The sequence below is a fragment of the Solanum verrucosum genome, unplaced genomic scaffold (assembly GCF_900185275.1).
Source record: "Solanum verrucosum unplaced genomic scaffold, falcon-dt-bn FXZP01000136.1, whole genome shotgun sequence".
NCBI classification, from domain to species: Eukaryota; Viridiplantae; Streptophyta; class Magnoliopsida; order Solanales; family Solanaceae; genus Solanum; species Solanum verrucosum.
This window is the reverse complement of record NW_026020145.1, coordinates 899,763-925,831: the sequence shown is the minus strand read 5'-3', so window position 1 is coordinate 925,831 and position 26,069 is coordinate 899,763. Positions and strand designations below refer to the sequence as shown.

The 26,069-nt window shown below is 38.5% G+C and overlaps 1 protein-coding gene across 1 annotated transcript; it reads right to left on the bottom strand.

Moving 5' to 3' along the window:
- Nucleotides 1-24,601: 24,601 nt before the first annotated feature.
- LOC125828017 (uncharacterized) lies at nt 24,602-25,859 on the bottom strand. Its single transcript, XM_049507323.1, has 3 exons — nt 25,713-25,859; nt 24,950-25,430; nt 24,602-24,615 (listed from the first exon to the last, which is right to left on the bottom strand). Exons 1-3 carry the CDS (start codon nt 25,857-25,859, stop codon nt 24,602-24,604), a joined length of 642 nt encoding a protein of 213 aa, XP_049363280.1.
- Between the last annotated feature and the right edge of the window lie 210 nt (nt 25,860-26,069).

The following is a 26,069-nucleotide window of genomic DNA, read 5'->3' as shown; positions in this document are numbered from 1 at the left end:
GGGTTAGGACTTCTATCCTGGGTATTAGGAAGGCTGCAGTGAGCTTTGTTGTGAAGTTCTTTTGGTTGTTGGTTGGGAATAGACTGTCCCCGACTCAGGCGGATAATGTGTTTACATGTGACCGGGACGTGATACTGGTTGCCATTATGGTGGGTTTAGAGTTTGATGTTGCCCACATTCTGATCGCAGAGATCCATGAGAGGGCCTTCAAGGCCACCACCACCCTGCCTTTCCTGTGTCTGATTTTCCAACTCTGCAGGGATGCTTCTGTTCTCGTTTGCCATTGTAATCGGTTGCTTGATGTGACCAAAAATATGGACATCGGCCTCATTTGGGATGATACCAACCTTGCTGCACCTCGGAGAGAGCCACAAGTTGAGGTATTGTGTTTGGATGATGATATTGTTGCAGATGTTGAGCAGATGCAGGCTGATGACACTACCATTCTAGCTCCTACAACAGATGCCCATGCTCTACCCTCTTCGGCTATTAGTCCGAGCTCCTCCCGAGGCACTCCCTCTTCAGGGTCCACTATCATTCCTCTAGCCCGAGTCCAGAAGTTGGAGACACATATGACCACTTTGCTTCAACATATGAAGTCATGGATGCAGCGTTATATTGTTGAGTCCGAGGTGACGATGGAGCATAAGGCTCAGGCCGTTCATAAGCGCCTAGATGCTTTTGATTTGAGAGTCCTGGAGAGGCCAGCCCTGACCATAGATGTGACTGTGTTCCAAACGGAGTTTGCTAGCCTTCGTGCTGATGTTGTTGCCCTACTAGGCCCTGCTAAGGAGGTACCAGAGCCTGCCCCTTCGGTATCGGAGGATGAGGTGGCGATGAATGCTCTATTCGGCGATACTATGCCACCACTAGATTCTTCATGTGCTACTGGGAAGCGCCACTACTCCGACCATAGTTCTGATACTAAGGAGGCTCAAAGATTGAGGAAGAAGGAGCGCCAGTAGTAAGAGGAGGCTGAGAGACAATCTATACTTGATGAGGAGAGGAGACAGCAGCGGGCCCGCAAAGTGGATGTTGAACCATCTGGCATTTCGAGCAGTACTGATAGTGCTCCCATGGTTGGTGAGGGCACTACTGATGGCGCCCCTAGTGTTGATCCAGCGGGCTTCGAGAACCGGACCCACCTGCTTCTTGAGAGGTCTTTGGCGCATTAGCGCCACAGGTTTGCTTCACCCTATGCTTTACTTTGGATTTTTGTTCATTGAGGGAAATTTCACCTTATTTTGTTGGGGGTGGGGTAATGGATTGTGAGTGATAGGGTGAAGTCTGAGTAACCCAACTCATAATCCTCCTTTTGGGGTTTTCTTGCCTGTGTTCTTTTCCCCTAATGGACTATTGATATACCGTGAGTTTATGGTATTTCTAATACATTTCACTTACAAGTTATGTGTGTCTAGGGCCTTTTTGTATTGGTTTTTATGTGCATTTATCATATTTATCATATTTTGTAGGTCCATTGACGCTCCGTAGATGGTGGTCGTAGATCAGCAGCCAAGGCATGGAAGGCAAATCAGGGAAATCTAACTAAGTGTGGAACCACGGTGACCATAGATGGTCCGTAGATTGATCTACGAACTGTACTGTTGATCCGTAGATTGATACTGCGAGGGTTCCAGTACTTGATTTTTAAAAATTCTAAGTGTGGAGCTACGGAAGGGGATTTATGGACCATAGATCGATCTAGGGTCCGTACTGCAGTTCCGTCGTTTGCTTCAGAGAAGCTGATTTTTGGAAGTTGAAATATTTTCTAAGTCCTAACTGACGGAAGGGACTCACAGTCCGTAGATCCATTGGCGGTCCGTGAGTCAGCCTCATGGAATGAAGACGTGTGCCTGTAACAAACTTTCCTTATTTTGTTTCCCTTTTAATTTATGACTTGTTTTCTATAAATAGGGCATGTAAATCTCGTTTTTGGGGGTTAGACTTTATTATTCTATTCTAGTTCTTGACTTGGGAGATTAACTTGCAACTTTAGCAATTATTAATTTCCTAAGATCGTTTTGAATATTTTTGAGTTGCAATTGAAGTTAAATTTCTGGTTTATTATTCTTCTTACGTAAGCTCATAATTCTTTCATCTAAAACAATGAATTGTATTCATATGATTATGGGTAACTAAACTCCACAACTAGGGTTGTGGGAACCATGAGAGATTAACAAAATATGAATAGTAAATACGCAATTCTTTAATAGTGTGGTGGATGCATTGATAATTCTTTCGTTTATAAGTCTTTTTAGCGGTTGCAATCGTTAAAACTCGCCTTGTTGCTACTTGCCAGACCAAGGAGGTAATCAACAAGAAAAGAATTATCAACATAGATTTAGTGTGATATTATCTAATAGGCTAGTGTTGATTGGTGCGAAGTAATAACTAAGCCAAACATCGATTATGATGTCTAATATGAGGTAAAGGTAAGGGTTAGTAAATTATACACACATAGCTGGACCAAGGTGAGGGGTGAAATTCTCTAGATGCCGGACCAAGGAGTTAGAGATACCTAACTTATCACTTTGCATGTAGTGAACTAGGAAATGATTGCTATTACTAGGATTACTGCGTTATGAGCTTGTGGGGAACACGTATATCCTAGTTATTTCTCTCATCTTGATAACAATCAAAATTGACTTTTGATTACTGATTATTTATTGAATTCTTACAATTTGTTTCACAAAACCCCCTTTTTTATTTCTTGCTTTTGGAAGTAATTTGACTAATTGAATATAATTGTTGGTTAAAGTAAAGTCTAAACCATTTTCCTCATGGGATCGACCCCAACCTACAAGTTGGGTTCTTTACTTGATAACGATCGCTTATGCTTCTTTAGTGAAGTGTAATTTGAGCGTATCAAATTTTGGCGCCGCTGTCGGGGAAAATTTGGCTTTTAGATTTATTTTAACTACATTATTGAACGTTAGTTAAATAATTCCTAATTTTACTTTTTCTTGTTGTTTTTGTCGCTCTCAGGTTTTGACTCCAGTGTATGCCAAGTACACGGAGCTAGGGTGAACCACTTACTCCATACGATCCAGAATTGAACCAAACTTTGCGAAGAATGAACAATCAAGGAATTCCAGTTAATCCTATCAGAGTAAATCTTAGTGATGCAGTTGAGTTACAACAGCCAAGAGTAGCTGGTGGGGAAAACCGAGGTCTAGCTAAAAATCAATTAGGAGATGCAGTGAGGGTGCATGGTCCACCAGGCCCACACTGCATGACAACTACAGGGGCAACATCAATATTGCTTACTCTGATGGACCTCTAGTCTTACCCTCTTTGCCTCCGGGGCACATATTTATGGTAACCAGTAGCTTAATGCAGATGCTTACAGCGAGGGGCTTGTTCTCATGGTTGCGATCGGAGGACCCACATGCTCAAATAGCCAAGATAAGGGTGGTCTGCAAGAGCTGTGTAGGTCGACCAGACTTGGATATGGATGTCATCGGATTGCGAGTGTTCCCTCTATCACTGACAGGCGATGCTGCTATATGGTTCACTGAGCTTCCTTATAACTCAATCTATACATGGAACCAATTGAGAGATGTGTTATTAGCAAGGTATTATCTAGTGTCCAAGAAGCTCAATCACAAAGATAGGGTAAATAATTTTGTGGCATTACTTGGAGATTCTGTGAGCAGCTCATGGGACAGATTCACTTCGTTCATAAGAGGTGTTTCGGATCACCGTATTGATGATGAGTCACTAAAGGAATATTTCTAGCGAGGTCAGGATGACAACAATAAAGCAGTGCTTGATACTATTGCTGGAGGATCATATGGTGAGTGCACATATGCGCAGATTGCAGAAAAATTAGAGAAGATCTCTCGCAACAATAAAGCATGGAGCACTAGGAGGTCGGATACTAGAAGAAACACATTTTCCGTTCATGCAACGAATAATCAATTTGCAGAGGAGATTCGTGAGGAGATGGCTCAGATGAGGACCGAGTTGGGGTTCGTATTGAAGTATGTGAGCGGAGGTTCAGAGAAGGTAAATGCTGTGAATTACTTGACTAGAATGCCACCACCAGCTGAGAGTGTTATTATGAAGAAGATCTTTATGCAGTGAATGATCAAACAGAGGGTTTCTGACCTAAAACTCAAGGATCCAACACGGAAAATTGGTGCCAAGGCCAAGGAAACCGAGGTCGGAACTATGGTAATTACAATTGAGTGGGTCAATATGTCCGGGATGGAAACTTCAATCGCGACAACAACTACAACCGGAACAACTATGGCAACAGAAACGATTGGGTTGGACCTTATGTTCCCCCTCAAAATTGGGAATCTGGTACTAGGGAAGCTGGAGGCAATCTGGCGCGTATTGAAGATATGATACATAAGATGATGAGAAGGTTTGATGCAACTGATGAGAATGTGAAGGAGATGAGAAATGACTTGTCTGGTATTGGTCAAAAGGTTGATGCCTATGTAGTGTCAATAAAGCATCTAGAGCAGTAGATGACTCAGTTGTCTACTACAGTGAACCCATGTCAACCTGGCACTCTTCCTAGCAACACCATCCAGAATTCAAAGAATGATGGTCATTGTATAGAAATTACTACTCGAGGGGGTAAGCAAACCATAGATCCACCTATGTCGTCTGTGGTGGATGCTGAGATTAGAAAAGAAGATGATGTGGTAGAGGTTAGAGAAGAGTCAGAGACTGCGACAGAGCAAGAAGCGGAGATATCTCAGAAAGTGATCCCCATACCTAGACCTCCACCACCTTTTCCATAGAGGTTAGTGAAGAAGACTAAAGATGGTAAATATCACATGTGTATTACTATGTTGAAGCAACTTTCTATCAATGTTCCTTTGATAGAAGCTTTGGAACAGATGCCTGGGTCTGCGAAGTTTATGAAAGATATGGTGACAAAGAAAAGGTCTGTGAGTTTTGAAGATGATGATAGATTGCAACATTATAGCGCTATTGCTACAAGATCTCTTGTGCAGAAGAAGGAAGACCCTGGTGCTTTCACGATCCCATGTACTATAGGGTTGTTAGACTTTGCTAAGGCATTGTGTGATCTTGGTGCTAGAATCAACCTCATGCCCTTGTCTATTTACAAGAAGTTGGGTCTAGGGGACCCAAAGCCCACTGCAATGCGGTTACTACCGGCTGATCGAACTGTGAAGAGACCCATTGGTGTACTCCATGATGTGCTAGTGAAAGTGGAGTCTTTCATTTTTCTGACAGATTTTGTGATTCTTGACTGTGAGGTTGATTTTGAGGTTCCCATCATCCTTGGGAGACCATTTCTTGCCACAGGGCGTGCATTGGTTGATATGGAAAAGGGACAGATGAAGTTCAGACTGAACAATGAAGAAGCAACTTTCAATATTTGTAGGTCCATGAAGCAGAGTGGTGAGCTCCAAACAGTATCTGCTATAACTTACAGAGTGGAGAGTGGGACAGAAGTGCAAATTGAAGAGCGACTAGGTGTTGAGGCACTAGCAGCAGTTATGATGAATTTCGATAGTGATGGTATTGAAGAGTATGATGAGTTGGTAGCTGCACTCGATAGGTGTGAATATCGGTCCAAACCAAAGAAGTATGAGTTCGACATGAAGAATCGTGAGTCCCCACCCGCAAGACCATCTATTGTGGAGGCACCAAAATTGGAGCTTAAGCCTCTACCACCGCATTTGAGGTATATATACTTGGGCAAAGATAATACTTTGCCGGTCATCATTGCGGCAGATTTGAATACGAGATAAGTAGAGTGCTTAGTGACTGTGTTAAAGAGGTTCAAGCGAGCTATTGGGTGGACTATTGCGGATATTATTAGGATTCCTCCCGATATTTGCTCTCACAAAATCCAACTCATGCCAGATCATAAGCCCAGTATCGAGCACCAGAGAAGATTAAATCCACCTATGCAAGAGGTAGTTAAAATAGAGATCATCAAGTGGCTGGATGCGGGAGTTATTTATCCCATTGCAGATAGTAGTTGGGTGTGTCCTGTGAAGTGTATGCCTAAAAAGGGTGGTATTATTGCAGTTCCAAATGAAAGAAATAAGCTAGTTCCAATGAGGCTCGTTACTGGATGGAGAGTTTGTATGGATTACCGGAAGTTGAATGCGTGGACAGAAAATGAGCACTTTTCTATGTCATTCATGGACCAGATGTTGGATTGACTTGGAGGAAAGGGTTGGTATTTTTTTCTTGATGGGTATTCGGGCTATAATCAAATTTCTATAGCTCCAGATGACCAAGAGAAGACCAATTTCACTTGCCCATATGGGACTTTTGCTTTCAAATGGATTCCATTTGGGTTGTGCAATGCTCCAGCAACCTTCCAGCGCTGTATGATGTCGATATTTTCCAATATGGTGGAGGACACTATTGAAGTGTTCATGGATGATTTTTTAGTTGTAGCTGATTCTTTTGATCATTGTCTAGATCATTTGGCTGAGGTGTTTAAAAGGTGTGAAGACTGCAACTTGGTGTTGAATTAGGAGAAGTGTCATTTCATGGTTAAAGAAGGTATAATGTTGGGTTATCGAATTTTAGAGAAAGGTATTGAGGTTGATAGAGCTAAAGTTGAGGTAATAGAAAAGCTTCCTCCACTTATTTCTGTAAAAGGTGTTAGAAGTTTTCTTGGGCATGCAGGTTTTTATAGGAGATTCATCAAAGATTTCTCAAAAATTGCACATCATTTGTGCAAACTGCTCGAGAAGGAGTGTAACTTCTATTTTGATGATGCTTGTCTTAGAGCATTTGGAGAGTTGAAGGAGAAGTTGGTTACTGCACCTATCATTATTTCACCGAATTAGGGACAACCGTTTAAGGTAATGTGCGATACGAGTGGAGTGGCGCTTGGTGTAGTATTGGGAGAGAGGCGAGAGAAAATTCTTCACCCTATTTGCTATGCTAGCAAAGCTCTAAATGTGGCCCAGAAGAATAATACTGTGACCGAAGAAGAACTTCCTGCGGTGGTTTTTGCATTCGAGAAATTTCGATCCTACTTGCTTCGTACTAAGATCATAGTGAATACTGACTATTATGCATTAAGATTTTTGTTGGCGAAAAAGGATGCAAAACCAAGATTGATTACATGGGTATTGTTGCTGCAAGAGTTTGATTTTGTGGTAAAAGATAGAAAGGGGACTGAAAATCAAGTTGTCGATCACTTGTCTAGATTAGAGGAAGAGGCTATGCTAAAGCTTGGAGATAGGGCTGAAATTAATGAGGCTTTTCCAGATGAACATGTATTGGCTGCTTCTCATGATTTGATTCCTTGGTTCGCAGACTTTGCTAACTATTTGGCAAGCGATATTGTACCCCCTGATTTGTCTTTTCACCAAAGGAAAAAGTTTATGCATGATGTGAAGAGATTCTTTTGGGATGAGCCTTACTTGTATCGTAGTTGTGCTGATAGGATTATTTGTCGCTGTGTGCCCGAGGTTGAGATGTTGAGTGTACTTGAAGCATGCCATTCATCACCTGTTGGGGGGCATCATAGTGGTATTCGGACTGCACATAAGATTTTGCAGTGTGGGTACTACTGGCCTGCCATCCACCAATAAGTTCATGATTTCGCCAAGTCTTGTGATTGTTGCCAAAGAAAAAGAGCGATTTCAAAGAGGCAAGAGCTCCCTATGAATCGTATATTGGTGATAGAGTTGTTTGATGTATGGGGCATTGATTTTATGGGTCCATTTGTGAGTTCATATGGGATGAAGTATGTTCTTGTTGCGGTTGATTATGTATCGAAGTGGGTGGAAGCAAGTGCACTCCCCAATAATGAAGGTAAAAGTGTCACCGCATTCTTGAAAAAGAATATCTTCTCCAGATTTGGTACACCGAGGTCTATTATTAGCGATAGAGGTTCTCACTTTTGTAATAATTTGTTCAAGGCACTACTTGAGAAATATGGTGTCCATCACAATGTAGCCACTCCTTACCATCCGCAGACTAGTGGGCAAGTTGAAGTGTCCAACAGAGAAATCATTTCTAAGTGTAAGAGTGATCTACGGTCATCATCTATAGACCGTAGATCAACTAACGGACCGCAGACGGGGTCTCGTGGGTCCAAACCCTAATTCTGTCTGACCCGACCCGAACCCCCTTATTTAAAACTCCCCTAATTTCAAATCATTTCCACTTCCCTCCATTCACTCTCCAACCGTTTCACCATTCCATAACCTCCCTAAATCACTCCATAACTCCCCTATAAAATCATCCCTTCCATTCTACCTTAATTTACACAATTCCTTTCCATTTACGAATACAACTCATTCCATATTCCACAAAAGGGTCCGGTGTTAAGTTAGTAACGAAGAGGTGTTTCCTTGGTCTTGCTAAGCTTAGTGTCATCACACAATCACCGCACTCCTCGTTGCTTGTAAGGTAATAGACTTTCCCCTCACTTTGAATTTCGGTTCATAAACTAAATATAGAAAGTCGGGAGTTGGGTCTTGACCTTGGGTAATTGTTAGATGAAATTGCATGATAAAATTGGAAGTTACAATACCCTTGGAACGATAGATAGTGATTGTTGCCTTGTTGTATGTGATTATAAGTCTACATGTAAGTTTTGACTTAGGGTTCCAAAGTTTGTCTTAAATACTTGTTCAAATGATTAATCGGAATCCTAAGAATGACAAACTAGCATGATTCAATGTTGAAATGCATGGTTAGACTAGGATATTGTTGAAAATGGTCTAAGATGTGGACTTGAAAATAAAGATTGGCTGAAACCTGGCACAGATCGCATCCACGATACCCTGTCTACAGACCGTAGATTGGGTTCGTGGGTTGATGCACTTGAAAATCTCACCAAGTGTGAAACCACGGATGTGGACTATGGTTCGTCGATCAATCTACGGACCGTTCTGTACATCCGTGGTTTCCATCTGTGACCAATATTATTGACCCTCTGATGCACGGAAGGGTTCCACGGACCGTGGATTAGTCTACGGACCGTAGGTCTCCTCCGTGGATGACCACTGTAGCCTCTGTCTGAAATTTTCTTAGGACTTTCTCACTGTTCGTTTACAGTTCTAAAATATTTGTTAGCTTGTTTATGGTTAGTTTTGGCACTAATATCGCCTCTACAGGTACAATGGCACCCAAGAAGCTAGTCACCTATGCAAAACAGGGCAAGTCAAAATCTGTTGCTCCTAGCTTCAGGTTAATTGATGAGGACACGGACACGGAAAAAGATCCAGCATACATTCCTCCCAACACAAGGACTTCCCCCATAGCACCCCGAGCCACCTCCCAGAAGGTGATCACCGACGTAGTCAGTGTCTCCCAGTATCATGAGGAAGACACACTGATCGGGTCACCAACTGGGGCTGCTTCCAGTTCAGCTACTAGGTCTGCGTCTGGCTCTGAGTCCAGCCATACTTCAGGGTCCGAGTCTGCCCATGCTTTAGGGTCTAATGCCAAGTCAGCCACAGGGTCCAGCCAGGATGACCAAGTTGCCTTTTCTGATGAGGCCACTAGCTCGGAATCTGTACCAGCACCAAGGAGTGAGGATCCTACTCCAGTGGCCGGTGAGCCAAACAGATGTTGTGTTGAGGGAAATGGCAGATTTATCAGGATGCCAAGATGAGAAATAACAAAGGGAAGATGTCCTGACTTATTACAGAGGAGCACAGAGTCTTCACGGGGAGCTTGCACACTGTCCCTGACATCCACCGGCTTTTTAACCTTCACAAGTGTGATTGGATGGCTCGAGACCCTGGGACTTATAAGGAGGAGATTGTGCGAGAGTTCTATGCCTCATATGCTGCCACTCTCCGTGGCTCGATCTCCAAGAGGTCAAAGCCCATGGACCAAGATCCTCTCACTTCCACTGTGGTTCGGGGTTGTCCGGTGGACATATCACATGCCACCATCATCCGCTTTCTCTATGGTCCGACCACAGGTCACTCTTGGTCACTAAACACAGCGGAATTGAGTACAAATGGGACATCGTGCGGAGTGGTGCTTTCCAGAGAAATGCTGAACAACGAGAGGTTGTAATACTATGGTTGGCTAAGTACATTGCTGCAGATGGAGAGCATGTAGAGTGTGTCGCCGCACCTCGGTTAGGTATCTGAAAGGCCACATTGAATTTTGTGGCCAAGTTCTTCTGGGTATTGGTGCGTAATAGAGTGTCGCCGACAAAAGCTGACAACCAACTCACATGGGACAGAGAGATCATGGTTGCAATACTGGTAGCAGGAGTGGAGATTGACTTTGACTTGCATGCTGCTGGCAGAGATTCATGAGAGGGCATTCAAGACCTCCACTACTTACCCCTTTCCATGTTTGATTTTCCAATTATGCAGGGACTCTGAAGTGCCGATCTGGCATTGTGAGAGGTTGATCCACCCTACAGGGACTTTGGACATAGACCTCATTCGAGATAAGGCAAATGTGGCGGCACCTCGCAGAGAGCCCTAGGTTGAGGTACCTCCATTGGGAGCAGATCTTGCAGACACGGTGGGGCAGTCACAAGGCGGTGATCCCGTTATACCAGATCACTCTGATACTATCCCAACCTCCTCTTCCCAGGCCGCTAGTATGGCTCCTAGTTCATCCCGATCCACACCACATCTAGGAGCTATTGTTGTTCCGTTGGCCAGAGTATAGAAATTAGAGGCTCAGATGGCCACACTACTGCATCACATCCAGCCGTGGATGCAAAAGTCGATAGCCGAGTCCGAGACCAGAATGGAGCGAAGGATGGAGGGCATGATGGACCGGAAGGTACAGGCTGTTAATAAGCGTCTTGATGCCTTTGAATTGCGAGTCCTAGAGCGATCAACCACTGCCATAGATCTGTCCGCTTTGCAGGCTGAATTATCCAGTCTCCGAACCGATGTTGACGCCATTCTTGCCACCCGTAAAGTTAAGCCTCAGGCTGCACCTACTGCACTGGCTGATGATACGGTGCTGGATGCTTTAATCAGTGGGACCACAGAGGAAGGGCTTGAGCCTACACATGCCTCAGGTAAGCGGCACCGTTCTAGTCGCATTGAGGAGGAGAAAGCTCAAAAGAGACAGCGTAGGCAGGAGAAGGAGGCCAGGAAGGCTTCGATTTTAGATGAAGAGTTTCGCCAACGGAGGGTGCGTGAGAGTGTTGCAGGGGTATAGAGTTCTGCCCCAGTTGTAGAGGTCCCGCCTATTGTGAGGGACATTGTGAGCCCCACTGATGGTGGTATGATGGATGACGTAGGCATTACTGAGGGTGACCCTACTATTGTTCCAGTGGGCTCCGAGAAACCAGACCCACCCGCTTGTTCATGATTCTTCGGCGCTATGCGCCACAAGTTTGCTTCACCCATTCCACTATCTTTTATCATTTTTGTATGCATTGGGGACAATCACATCTATATTGTGTTGGGGGTGGGGTAAATGGATTGTGAGTGATAGGGTGAAGTATGAGTAACCCAACTCATAAATCCTTTCTTGGGGTTTTCTTGCCTGTGTTCTTATTCCCCAAGAGACTGTTTAATTTCTGTTGAACCGCCATGTGTTAGGATTGTATGTATAGAAGCATGAAAAAGAATGATGAAGCATGATGGCTTATGAAAATTATACCAGTCAAAATTTTGTGATGTGTGCTAGAATTGGTAGGCTAAGACAAGTTGAATGTGTTGGCTCTGAGTATGACATGATAAGGAATCAACTTGATTGCATGACTCAAGCTGAAACATGAACTGGGTAATCTGATAATCTAATAATGAAACTATGTGCCAAGTGTGTGTGAGAATAGTTGATTGTTCAAACAGTTTTTGTTCAAAACTAGAACTTGCCCGGTTAGTCCTGCTAAGACAATTCACTCTAGAAGCTAGGAGGTGATCATAGACCCTTGTTCTTATAAGTCCACAAATTGCCTACATGAAAGATCCAACCAAATGAAATAAATTCTCCCTTTGATCCAAATGCTTTGAGCCTAAAATTAGACCATTTCTTTCTAAACCCCGAACTCACCTTCCCATAAATCTACTATGTTGGATTTGGCCCCTTCTTGGACATGTGCACCTTGACTTAGGTCAAAAGCCTAAGTTGAGGGTGGCTAATGTAATAGATAACTTCAATCTTGGCCCTGACCTGACTTTGGGTATTGTGCACCTCAACCAATGGAAAATCCATAAGTTGAGGTGCCTATGAAAGAGGAAATCGAAAGAAAAAAGGGTATGAAAAGAGTTTGATGTTGAGAAAAGAGAGGAATGGATGTGACTTGTTGAAAGCTAAAGAATAAGCATAAAACGCAAGAAAGAGATAAAAGTGAAAAATAAAAAGATCTACAAAACCTAAAGTCACATCCATGGCTGAAGAAAATCAAGGGAAAGAAGGTAAAATGGTAGGATGACAAAAATAGGGCAGAAAAAGGTTGAAAGCCTGGTGTAACGTCAAGGAGGGCAGAAAGTCACTAAGAAGTACCCAAATGTATCACACCTGACCCTGAGCCTACGTTACAACCCAAGAAAGTTCTATAGTGATCCGAGAGTCTAATTTGGGGAGTCTAGGCAGTGAAAATAAGGGCAAGCCTATGGTATTGAGCACTAACTGTACTTGAAGTTGTTTCTGAGTGTGAGTGTTGAATGAATTCTTGTACTCAAAGTCATAGTCATTGTGTGAAAGAAAAGGGATTTCGTTTGAAGTAAGGGCACTAGTTGCATTTTCGGAAAGTTGGTACTTTGGTGATAGTAAAATAGTGTATGTTGTGTGTTGGTTGGTCGATCGTTTTCATGGTTTGATACATATGAATTAGCTTATCGAGTCTAAGAGAACAAATTTTGCACCCGAAAAGTGAGTGGGATAGAGAGCCATCTGATTGCTTGGGATTGAAATGCTTAATTCTATACAAGTGTCGTTTAGATAATTAGTGCGTCGCTTGAGGACAAACAATGAATTTAAGTTGAGGCTGTTGATCTACCGTGATTTTACGGTATTTCTAATACATTTCACTTACAAGTTGTGTGTGTCTAGGGCCTTTTTGTATTGGTTTTTATGTGTTTTTATCATATTTTGCAGGAAAGATGTTCAGGCGCGAAATTAAAGATACAGCTGAAAGAAATGCAGAAAAGGGAATCTACGGAGGTGATCTATGGACCGTAGGTCCATTGACGCTCCGTAGATGGTGGTCGTAGATCAGCAGCCAAGGCATGGAAGGCAAATGAGGGAAATCTGACCAAGTGTGGAACCATGGTGACCATTGATGGTCCGTAGATTGATATACAGACCGTACTGTTGATCCGTAGAGAGATACTGTGAGGGTTCCAGTACCTGATTTTTAAAGATTCTAAGTGTGGAGCTACGGAAGGGGATTGACGAACCGTAGATCGATCTACGATCCGTATTGCAGTTCCGCCGTTTGATTCAGAGAAGCTGATTTTTGGAAGTTGAAATATATTCTAAGGAAAAAGGTAACAACCTCAACCGCATCGATTCTTGTGAAATCCCCTCAACCGCAAAACGTCAACACATATTCACAAAATTAGAGAGGTGATTGTTGGGATCTTCATTGCCAAAACCACTGAATAATCCTCTCATTTTGATCAGTTGTAACATTGGTTCGGTTATGATGAAGGTAATATTCTTTTGAATAGGTGGTAACTGAACCGATCCAATCTTTTTGGTGCCATTAGAATTCACCATGTCCCTCTTTCTAACGTCATTATCTTGCCCATGGCGGCTAGAATTATCACCACTATTTGAATTCATTGGTCCACCTATCAATAGGACACAGAAACAAAACCAAGTGTATGTTTGTTCAACTGCAAGCAAATCAGTACACAATTACATCTAAGAGTCGGGGTCGAATCCCACAAGTAGTGTAAAGGTACGAATCCAAGAAGTGAATTAGATGTGACTAATCAATTATATTAGATGAGGCAAATGGGTGGATTATTCCAAAAAAAAAAGTAATTTCAAGATCAAGTATGAGCAACAAACTAAACTAAATAGAGTTTAAGCAATTTATATCGATTCTAGGGGTGAGGAGATTGGAAATCGATGTCACATAGGGGTAATATTGTATCGTTCAATAAAGCTAAAATACCATGGATAAGTGTGGTCATCTTCAATAATGATAATCTTATTTGGATCTCATAACATTAGTTCATAAAATCTCCTTTCGGTCTCATTTATGTAATTTACAATTCAACCAATTACCTTGATTTTACAACTAGATTCAGCTAGATTGCAAACATTGAGCTAATTATCCAGTCTTATTGGTCTCTTTCACGCACCTATTTGAGATCTGAGATAGGATTAAGTTGGCCACCTTAACCCCTAAATTAATCACATGCTAATAACTCAAACTTATGGTGGAAGGCAATAAAATAGAGAAATACAAGAAATCAACTAAGTTAAATCAACATTCAACCCCATCACAAAAAGTGTAAAAATTATACCTATTATGATAGCAGTCATGGATGTGATGAGATTAAAAAAACAACACCCAATTTGATTTCACTCTCCAATAGTCAATTACAAGTAATTAAAACCCCAAAATAAGAGAAATACTTAATATTTTTCCCTCCCTAAAAGTTTCAAGAGTAAAATCTGTTTAAATATAGGATAGATCCATTTTTCTCTTTTCTAAACTATTTTATACTTTCCAAAAAGATCTGCATCCCATTCGGCGACATTAGTCAGGGTCACCAAACTCACTCAGGGAATTGCCATTTGTATCATTCAGTTTGCCTTTGACTAGCTTCAGGATTCAGTTGTTTGAACTCGAATGGGAGAACTCGATGGAACACACCCTTCATGATCGGTGAATTGTCGAGTGTCACCTAGTGTGCCTAAGATTGCCTTCAGTTTTGCTCTTCAGTCTGTCACTTTCGGCTATACCACTGGGTTCACCTTTAGCAATTTGGTGAAACGCCGATACGACTCTACTTATCCCACTGGCTTTAATGCTTGAGCTCCAAACATTGTCCATTTCAGCGAGGTTCAAGCGTTTGGGTAGTTCGCCCTTTTGATTAGGCGAACGTCAGGTTTGGACATTCTACTATTTTCAATGTTTTTGGCCTTTCTTAAAACTATTTATCTTTTCCTTGTCCCTTAGCCTTCATAGTTGTAAATCATCCAAATATCATTCGTATATGACATAATTAGACATTAAGGACTCTAATTTATGACCTAAATAGACCTTAAATGAGTTTAAATCTACCACTCATCATTTCTCATGTGAGCCTACTTCATTAGGTTTCTCCCGTCCATTACGAATAATATATCTCACAACAATGCTAAATTCAGTTCTCATCTGGGCTACCTCTGACTCAGCTCATAATTTCTTCTCAATATATCCTAGAATAAACCTACAACAAAAGTACCCTTAGAAGTCTTTGTTTCCTTTGTGTGTCAAGCTCTATTGGTTTTCGTAACTCTGTTGAGTGTCTCATCTACTTCCTCAAAAGTGTTTTTCTAATACTCCTCTCGTGATAGTGTCTTCCACTACCTTAGTATTAGAATCAGATGTTTTGTAGAAGATTTCTAGGAGCAAATAGTCGGGTATCCTGTGATTGGCAATTTTTTAGATTCTTTGTAAACCGCTCACATGTCTGATATAAAGCATCTCTGGGTACCTACGTCAAGTTACATATTTCATATTTCAGCAACAACTTCGTTTATGGTGGAAATAATTTCTCTAGGAACGATTCTCGTAGTTCTCTTCATGTAGTAATTAAACTATTCAAGATTTTAGCCAACCAAATTTTCTTCTCCTCAAGAATAATGGAAATAATTGTAGTGCGATGGCATCTGAGCTCACTTCAATTCAGTTATTGTTACTTTTACGATCACTCACAAAATTCCTCAGGTGCATATGGGCATCATCATTCACCTTGCCCGTGAATAATCCTCTCATGTTCGACATATGAATCATGTTGCTAGTGATATTAAACTTCGTTACAACAGGCAATGGAGGCAACACAATAGTACCAATACCCCAACATCATCTTGATCAACATCATACTCATCCCAAATACCTAACTGGGCATATGTCTAGGTCGTTATTGTGCTCTCCACAAAGGTTGATTATTTAGAGTATTTTTGCGAGCTATTTAATCTCTCCTAGTTTGGGCTGCAGCAACAGTTACAGCTCGACACTGTTGTTCAGTCATCTGAGTTGTCTCCTATTGATATGTCAGGTCTTCCTCCTTAGCCCTTAGTTCTCAATGGTTTCTTTCGTTGTTTCATGACAACTGTTGTTGGCAATTGTTCTTAGAGTTCTTAGAATTTTAGGATCAAATGGAATCAAGGGTTTGCCTTGACTCTATGTATTTGTCATGCACAATGATCAGCATACTAAAACAAAAATAACAGAAAAAACTAAGTAGGGTAAAAATGACTAATAGTCAAATTAAATAACACAATTAATCTAATTCAAAAGTCGTATTCCCTGAAAACGGTGCTAAATTTTGATGTGCCCATATTACACCACCAAATAGAAGTATAAAGTGGTCGGTATTTAAATACAGAACCTAAAAAAGATTAGGATCAATCCCACAGGAAATATGATCAAGATTCAGTTCAGGTGTGATTATTTATGTTATTAATCGAATTATCTCTGAAGAAGGGGGTTAACAAGCAATGTCATTAATTTTTATAAAAAAACAAGTAAAAAAATACTTATGAAATGAGTTATTAATTAATAAGAGTTGAAAGTAGGGTTTTGTGATCCCTGTGAAGTCATAACTTAGTAAGAACGGATATTAGTAACCTTTGATGTTGCATGCAAGATTGGTAAGTTAAGTTCACCTAAATGGTTGGTCCCCTAAAAAAGTGAATATTAACTTGGTCCTTCCACAAGTGTACTTTAATTTACTAACTCTTACCTTTGATCTCAAATAAGTTATACCTATCCAAGATCAAGCTATTAGATGATGGTTAGTAGCCTCGAATCTCTGTTGAATAATCTATTTTCCCATCTGTTACTCCTTTGAACCGGCAAGTAAGAATAAGGCATGTTCTAACACTGACCACCATTAAAAATAAGTAAAATGAAGGGAAAAACAATACATGTATGCACATTCAAGGAATACTAGATATTAGGTTTACTTCATTATTTCTTCCTGGTTCCCACAATTCTAGTTGTGTGTTTAACTACTAATACTTGTATGATCTAAATCAATGATAATTAAACTTCAATATGAATATTCAAAATACCGAATTTTGAATTAAACTTCAAAGTATAAGTCAAGAATTAAAGTGTAAAATCTCTTCAAAATTTAATAACTAGCTCAAAGTAATTATTTTCTTGGGTTTCCATAAGTAAAACGAACATAAAAATGTAAAATAAAACCTTGAAAAAATATTTAATAGACATCAAAAACCTATCTAAAACAAACTAGAAAAACTGACTTCGACTTCTTGTATGAACCAATTCACGGATCGTAGTCCTTGTTACGGCTCGTAGACTTCTTTCATAGATGGCAAACATTGCATAGTCTAATGAATTTTTCCACGGGCACGAACTACAGTTTGTGGAAATTATTTCGGCCCATACACCTTCCTTGGAAAAATCAGGTTTTTATGACCCTTCTATGAATTTGAACCACGAACTAATTCTACGGATCATAGAAGTGTTAATGGGTCGTACTGCTAACTCCTTAACTTCAGGGCTTTTTCAAAGTTTCTGAATATCAACTACGATTGCCATCTACAGCCGTGGATCAAACCACAATTCGTAGAGTGACTCGTAGATGGCCAATATTTGTTTGTTTCATTAGTTTTTCAACACATAGCCAACAAATCCTATTTTTCCTGCCAAATAACTACAACACACATCAAATCCTAAGTATTAAGCATAAAAAATGTCATAAATCCATGGCATATGTGCTACTTGAAGTTATCTGCTTGATTGTCAAAGGAAGCTATTACAGGGCTTTGCAGGAAGCTGCTTACCAGTTTCTATTTAATTTCAATCTTATCCAGAAAACTGTGCAATGGACATCTACAATACGATATAGTAATTAAGAACAACTTTTTTCTACCCCATATATATATATATATAATTTGTGTAAACTTCCAATAACTTATAGCGATAGCTGAAAAGTAACCAAACAAAGTATCAAGTCATATTGAATCCCCTCTATTTCACATGGTAGTCTAACATAGTTAATTAGCATAACCTCATTATATGTATCACACAATTTGTAATTTGATTTTCTATTAATCTGATTCTCTACACAGATTTCCCATATGGTGGCCTGAATGCTTTCCTGGTACTAGTATTGCATTTAAATTGCATCACATTATGCAGATTGGTAGGGAAGGGATATTTGTTCTCTTCTGCCCACAAAAGTAGGACTTTCTATTCGTGGACCACAATGGCATTTAGCCTCTTGTTCCTACATGGACCAGAATTGCACTAACACATCTTTCTTCAATATGCATGCACTGCTACAACTCATTTTGATGTATAAGGGTCTTGGGTCCCCCACACATAATTTTTCCATTGATATATATATTTAATGCTCATTTCTGACCAAATTTATTGAGTGCCTAACTTGTAGAATGCAGAACTCATTAGTAGGTATCGAATCTAGAATATATAGTATGGTACGTTTAGCTGTTGTTCAGGATTTGGTTAAAAATTGATCCAAATAAAAAAAATCAAATCTAACCAATTAAATAAGTTTATGTTTGATTTGATTTGGTAAATGAAAAAAGGGTCAAAATGTCCTTAAAGTATTAGAAATAATTCAAAAATAGACAAAAAAAAATATTCCTAACGCTATATTAATCTTAAATTTGTATGTCCATTAACACCGTAATTATATGACAATTCAAAAGGATCAACTCATCGTGACCAACCCAACGAAAAAGACAAACCCAACTAGGAAATCCTATATTTTTGCATTCCATTCAGGGTCTTCTCAACAAGTTTGGGGGCCAAAAGCTAAACATTATAAAAAGGCCTAATTTTTTAAGTTGATATAAATATAAATTGAATAATTATAATATACTAGTGTAATCCTACAAATGAGGTTTGGAGAGGCAGGATATATGTAGACATTATGAAGTAAGAATGCAAATTTTCAATGAAAGTTATATAATATAAAGTTGGAATAATAAAACATGACTCAAAATTTTAAAAATATGATGATATTAGAATAGTGTATCGATGAATTTGATAAGTTAATAAATAATATTAAAATAGTGTTGATTAGTTTTAGTGCTTGAAATTTTAATAAGACACCAAAAACAAATTTGATCTTTTTATAAAGACACAACAATAGATATCACATAATGTAGAATGTTTGAACGTTTGAGAGACTTAAGAATATTCAATAATGAAAGAATAAAAAATAGAGAAAGGAGAATAAAGAAAAGTAAGTATAAGAACACAATACTGCAGGTTCATGATAATCGTCAAAATATAAATGGGCTAGACAACAAAATAGATAGCCACATGCGAAACTAGAAAGGATACTACAATTAACTAGCCACATAAGAATCTAGAAAAGACACTACAATCAACTAAAAAATATTCAATTTCTCAATTATATTTTATATTCAAAAAAATATTTTAGAATTTATCAGTACATGAATTTTTTTTAACAATATATATACATATATATATATACACACGCATCTTTGAGAGAAAATGGAGGCCCCAAAAAATTGGGGCCCAAGCAATTGATTTAATGGCCTTATGGTCGAGACGGCCCTAGTTCCACCATGGTATTTTTCACTAATGGTGATTTTGTGGTCAATTGTATTTTTCTAGTAATAATAGGTTTTTGGGCAGCCATCTTAGGTACAACTTAATTATTTTATAAAACTTTTTGTAAAATAAATAGGTTACAATTCTCGAACACAAGGATTAACCTCATAACTTAAAGAACTAAAGCAACAACTTTCTTAGAAACAAGTTCTCTTTGTTGATAATTTGTCACTTACAAAGCACTCCTTACAATGGCTACCATTAGCTAAGAATAAATTTCAATTTGTGTGAACATTAAAATGGTGCTTTATATTGTAGGAATAGCCTTTGGCATACACCAAAATAGGATAGCTAGTCTTGGTGTCATTGCCTATTTTACTTTTGTTATATCATCTCAATTCCCTTTCTGCACTCTTTGGCTTCTTCTTTTCTCTTCTTTTTTTGTTGGCCAATCCTAGAAAATTGAATATATTAATTTAATCAAATCACCAAACACTTGTCGTAGAAGACACTGTACTAGAATGTATAAAAAAAGTTTGGGAGGGGGCTGGTAGGGAGGTCGGAGTAGGGTGGAGTAAAAAATTATAATGTTTTAAATTTTAAAAATTATTTTAAAAAAATAAAATTTTAAATTATTTTTCTAAAGGGTCGGGGTAGGGTGTGGTAGGGGGTAGAGGGTGGGGCGGGGTAAAAAAATAAAATAAAATTATTTTTTAACAACAAACTTTAAATTATTTTTTTGGGATGAGGGGTGGGGGCTAGTAGGAGGGGGGGGGGAGGTAGGAGATTTTGGGGTATGTGTGAGTTAAAGAAAATGAAAATTTTCAAAAACAAACTTTTAAATAATTTTATGAGAAACGGGGTAGGGTTAGTCAGGGGTTTAGCGGGGTAGAAAAAGTTTGAAATTTTAAAATTTCAATTGTTTTTTAAAAATAAAATTTTAAATTGTTAATTTCTTTTGATTGGGGGATGGACATGTTTGGGGGTAGGGAGCCCGAGGTAGGGACAAAATAAATTATTTCTTTTATAAAAAGAAATTTCTTTTTAATGGCGAGGGTCAGGGTACGGTGTGAGGTAAGAAAAAAAATGCAATTTGAGGTTGGAGAAGAGTTTTGAAAAATATTTTTGTTAATTTTTGAAGTGAAGTTATTTTTCTTAAATTTAAGGAACATATGTTGATTTGGAAAATATTTTTCAAAATATTTAAGCCAACCAAACACGAGATAATTGAAAAGCATTTTCTGGTATTTATTTTCCTTCCTACCAAACACAACCTAAGGGGTCATTTGGTGTGATGGATAAAAGAAAATAGTCATGGGATAACTTTTTAGTCTCTTTATTTCTGTTTGAAATTCGTGTATCGATTCGAGTGTCGAAGTCGAAATCCTAATTGATAGGTTGTGTTTAAGTTTGGGTGTCAGAGGCATGTCTTGGGTCGGATATATGGCCTCAATTCAATTGTCGAGTCTTGCACAGAAAGTCGAGGTCAGGTCATGAGTAGATCTTAGGGTGGGATTTCAGATCTGTTGTTAGAGTTGTGTGCTAGTTCGCATGTCGGGGTCATGTCCTAATTCGATAATCGAAGTTGATTTTAGGACAAAAAATACTTTCTACTAAAAAAAATGTTTAAAATGTTTTTCATTCACAAACCAAACACTAAAAAATATTTTTCAAAAAATATCTTTTTTAAACATGAGAAAATAACTCATAAATCCACTTATTTTCTAAAAAAATATTTTTCATCAAAAAACATTTTCTTTCCACCCTGTTGCACGTTGTGTTGCCAAAAATATTAGAAAAGATGATTGAATTGAGGGGACTCATCAAGCAGACGTACAATACATAAGGAACAATTTAGTGGCTTTTGTTTAAACTGGGACCACTTCTTTGATAACTTCTATACTAGTACTACATATACATATGTATATTAACGATTCATTGTCTATTCATTGGTTTTAATTTAAGTTAATTACTTTTCTATTAAGTTTATTTAAAAAAAATGTTTATTTTTAGGGATAAGGGTCTGAAAAATATTCCAACTTTGGCCGATATTGTTGTTATGATACCAAACTTTATGGAGGACCTATTACCCCCCTGAACTATTTAATAGTGCAGTTTTTACTCCCTGAACTATTTAATAATATATTTTAAAGGTATATATGTGCCCACGTGGACACATTACTTTTTATAATTATGCATTATTTTTTATGTCCACGTGGACAAATATATATGTTTAAAATACGATATTAAATAGTCTGGGGAGGGGGGGGGGGTAATAGGTCATCATTAAAGTTTGGTACCGTAACAACAATTTCGGCCAAAGTTGGGATATTTTTCAGACCCTTATCCCTTATTTTTATATTTCATAGCTTTTTTAATTTCAATACTAATTTAAAATCTCAAAATTTAAAAGACTATACACATCTTAAGGATTTAACTTCTCTCCAATTTTCTCTTTCTCTATTTTTTTCATGTTTTTGTTTGGATGAGAGATACATGTCATAACTTTAAATCAATAGTTGAGATTTAATAAATTCAAGATAAAAATTAATCGTTATTAAGATAATTTATTTATTTATTTGATTTATTTTGTTTATTTTCTTAACCCCACCATTGTAGTTGTACATAATTCATTTCCTAAACATATTTTAAAAACTTCTTACTTGCCTTTATTTTTTTCCCCACTTTTTGCGTCCCAAATTATTTCTAATCTATTTGATTGCTTCGGAAAATAATTGCAATGTTTGAAGTGAAGATAAATTTGGATTCTCCTACTTTTAAAAAAATATACTACTAGAATTTAGTGTAACTTTATTTTTCTAGACGGGAACATATTGTAAATACTGTAACAATTAAATATCGAAATATTTTTTAAAAATAAATTTTAATATAATAAAGAATAATTGAAAATATAATCTTAAGCCTTCAACTTCTCGGATTGAACTGCTTTAAAAAAGAAAAAAGAAAAAAAAATTAGTAGCTAGAATTATGGGATTGTCTTATATTTTGGGAGTAAACATATAAACTATTGGTTAACTTAATCATGGTTAAGACTTATTTTTATTTTATTCAATCACAACTATTGATTTAAAGCTATGACATGTGTCACTCATCCAAATAAGAACTAGGAAAAAAGGAGAGGATTCGAATCCACATCTCAATTTAAGAGCACACGATTCAAAAGTTTCTCTTTATTTTTTAAACGAAAAATGTTTTTTAAAAAATGCCCTCAATTTATTAGAATTTTTTTTAAATAACATTTTTCCATCTATTAGATCAAGTATTTCCTTCCTTTCACATGTTAGATAAAAAATTGTCCTTAACCTACTAGAAATGACTCAAATTCACCCATCCTTCTAACTATTAGATCAAAAATATCCTTAACATATTAAATATATATACTAGTTCTAATTATATATGTCAATAGTTTTTTATTGTACTTTCAAAATTATTTAGTTTTCTTTTGATTTGTAAAATAAAATTTTGAAAGTTTTTGGTTCTTTATCTAAATGTTCCTCTTACCTCATAGAAGTGCTTGCTTTAAATAAACAAAGTATATGCACTAACGTGTGAATTAACCTGAAAGTATATTTTTTAAAATATTATCTTAGTCACAGAGAATGAGAAATTTCATTAAACATGTATGTCCACAAAAATAAAAAAAATTCTTGAGATTTTTTTTTCTTTTAAGATGTTTCTTATGAAAAAGTATAAATAGTACCACTTTGTTAGGAGCCTTTTACTGTTTAGTGTGTTTTTACTATTCATCTTTAGTATTCGGTTAATAAAACTCCTATTGTTATGAGATTCATATCTGTTACGTGGTTTGGATCATTAGAGTTTGTTGGACTCATGAAACTTAGATTTAGCTTGTGTTAGTTATGTAACGCAACATATACCCTAGTTTGTTTCAATAAAAAACTATTGATCTTTCCTGTCATATTCTCTTTTGTAGTCTTTCCTTCTTTCTTAACATTTGGTATCAGAGCCCCGTTACAGAGTTAGAAGTAGCAGTCTTCGTGGTACTTTTTTCACAGTTACAACATGACATCAGAGAGTTCCTTTGTCCAACCAGTAGTATAAAAGTTTGATGGGTACTATGATCATTAGCCAATGCTCATGGATAATTTTATGCGTTCAAAGGAATATTGAGGACTTGTGGAGAATGGGATTCATGCAGCAGTTGAAGGTATGACAGATGCACAACAGAAGAGCGTTGATGATCAGAAGTTGAAAGACTTGAAAGCAAGAAATATTTGTTTCAGGCATCACAACAAAGTATATGCACTAACGTGTAAGACCAAAGGACATCACTAAGAATTCAAAATGACTGTATCTTGTTCGGAAGGCTGTTTTCGGAACATCAACACATCTCACCCTAAGTTGGTGATAACCTGACCTCAAATCAATTTTTTGAAAAGTAACTCGCTCCTTGAAGTTTTATCAAATAAGTCATCGATCCTAGGGAGTGGATACTTGTTCTTAATGGTCACCTTATTTAATTGTCGGTAATCAATACACATACGAAGAGATCCATCCTTCTTCTTCTTCTTCACAAATAACACCGGTGCACCCCAAGGCGATATAGTAGGTTGGATGAAACCCTTATCCAACAAATCCTTGAGTTGAGTTTTTAATTCCTTCAACTCCGCTGGGGCTATCTGGTAAGGAGGAATTGAAATGGGTTGTGTATCTTGCAATAAATCTATGCCAAAATCTATTTCCCGTTCGGGAGGAATCCCGAGTAAGTCATCGAGAAAGACTTTCGGAAAATCCTTCACTACGGGGACCGACTCCAAAGGAGGAACTCGTACTCAAGATCCTTGACCTTCATAATGTGATAGAGACAACCCTTAGAAATCAACTTATAAGCTTTTAGACATGAAATGATCCTTCCCCTAGGGACGGAATTTTCTCCCTTCCATTCAAAAATGGGTTCATTAGGAAGTTGAAACTTCACAGTTCAAGTCCTACAATGTACGAACGCAAAACAAGCATGAAGCCAATCCATCCCCAATATAAGATCAAAGTCTAACATATCAAGTTCCACCAAATCAACCAAAGTGACTCTATTGGACAATGATATGGGACAACCCCTATACACTCTTTTAGCAATTATGGAATCACCCACCGGGGTGGAAACCGAAAATGGTTCATTTAAGACATCGAGAAGCATATCAAACTTCATAGCCACCAAAGGGGTTACAAAAGACAAAGTGGCACCGGGATCCAACAATGCATAAACAGTAATTGAAAATACTTGTAACATACCGGTCACAACATCCGGAGAACTCTCTTGATCACCTCGGGATTGGAGAGCATAGAAGCGATTCTTTTTAGGAGCATCGGGATTTGGGCCACTTGCTTGTGCTTGAGAATTTTCCCTTCCTTGAGCCTTTAGTATAGGGCAGTCCCTCCTCATGTGGCCGCTCTTACCACAACCATAACAATTACCCGTGCCAACTAGGCACTTGCCTTCATATTTTCGGCCACACTTTGTACAAATAGGCTTCTCAACATAAGGACCACCACCTTTTGTTTCTTGAGGCTTGGGGGTAGACACTTTGCCTATGTTGACCCTTGGAGTGTTAGGAGGACCTTGATGGGAAAACCTCTTTTTGAACTTTGGCTTATCTTGGATTTCAAACCTAACCTTAGAAGAATTTCCATCACCGGCCCTTGACCTATTCAATTCTCTACCAACTTTCTTAAGCTTTTTCTCCTCAATTTGTTCGGCATGAACCATAAGACGAGAAATGTCCATGTTGGGATTAGCATAGCCGACCTACATTCAATCACCGCAAGATCGGATACTCCCATAACAATTTTTTTCATTGTAGCTCTATAGTTCTACACCAAAGTAGGAGCATGCTTGGAAAATTGAGTGAACTTGAGGCCATACTCCTTCACACTCATACCCCCTTGATGAAGGTTGATGAATTCTTGCATTTTCCTCTCCCTTAGTTCCAAGGGGGAAAAACCTATCACGAAAAGTCATCTTGAATATAGCCCAACTTATCGGACCCTCCCTAATAGGTCTCCCCTGATTCTATTGTTCATACCACACTTGTGCCACATCTTTAAGTTGATAGGCGGCTAACTCCGCCTTTTCTTGAGAAGACACACCCATAGCCTCTAGAACCTTAAACACTTCGTCAATGAATCCTTGTGGATATTCTTCCACCTTGGAGCCAAAGAAAGTAGGGGGATTCATCCTTGTGAAATCCCTTATCCTAGAAGTGGTAGTGCTAGCACCCTAGCATCCCTAGCAATTTGAGTGGCCAACACTTGAGTCAAATTATGAATAGTCGACCTTATCTCAACATTAGACATAGCCCCTTCTTCAATAGGAACTTGAGGGTTTTGAAGAGCTTGAGGGGGAATCGCCTCATTCACATTCTCCTCACCAGCCCTTCTTGCATTG

Bases quoted from the DNA above. Each gene is read 5' to 3' on its own strand.
- LOC125828017 (XM_049507323.1), bottom strand. From the start codon at position 25,859: ATGAATCCCCCTACTTTCTTTGGCTCCAAGGTGGAAGAATATCCACAA. The intron at 25,431-25,712 runs GTGTGGTATGAA...GATTGAATGTAG, and splicing joins AACTTAAAGATGTGGCACAA to GTCGGCTATGCTAATCCCAA.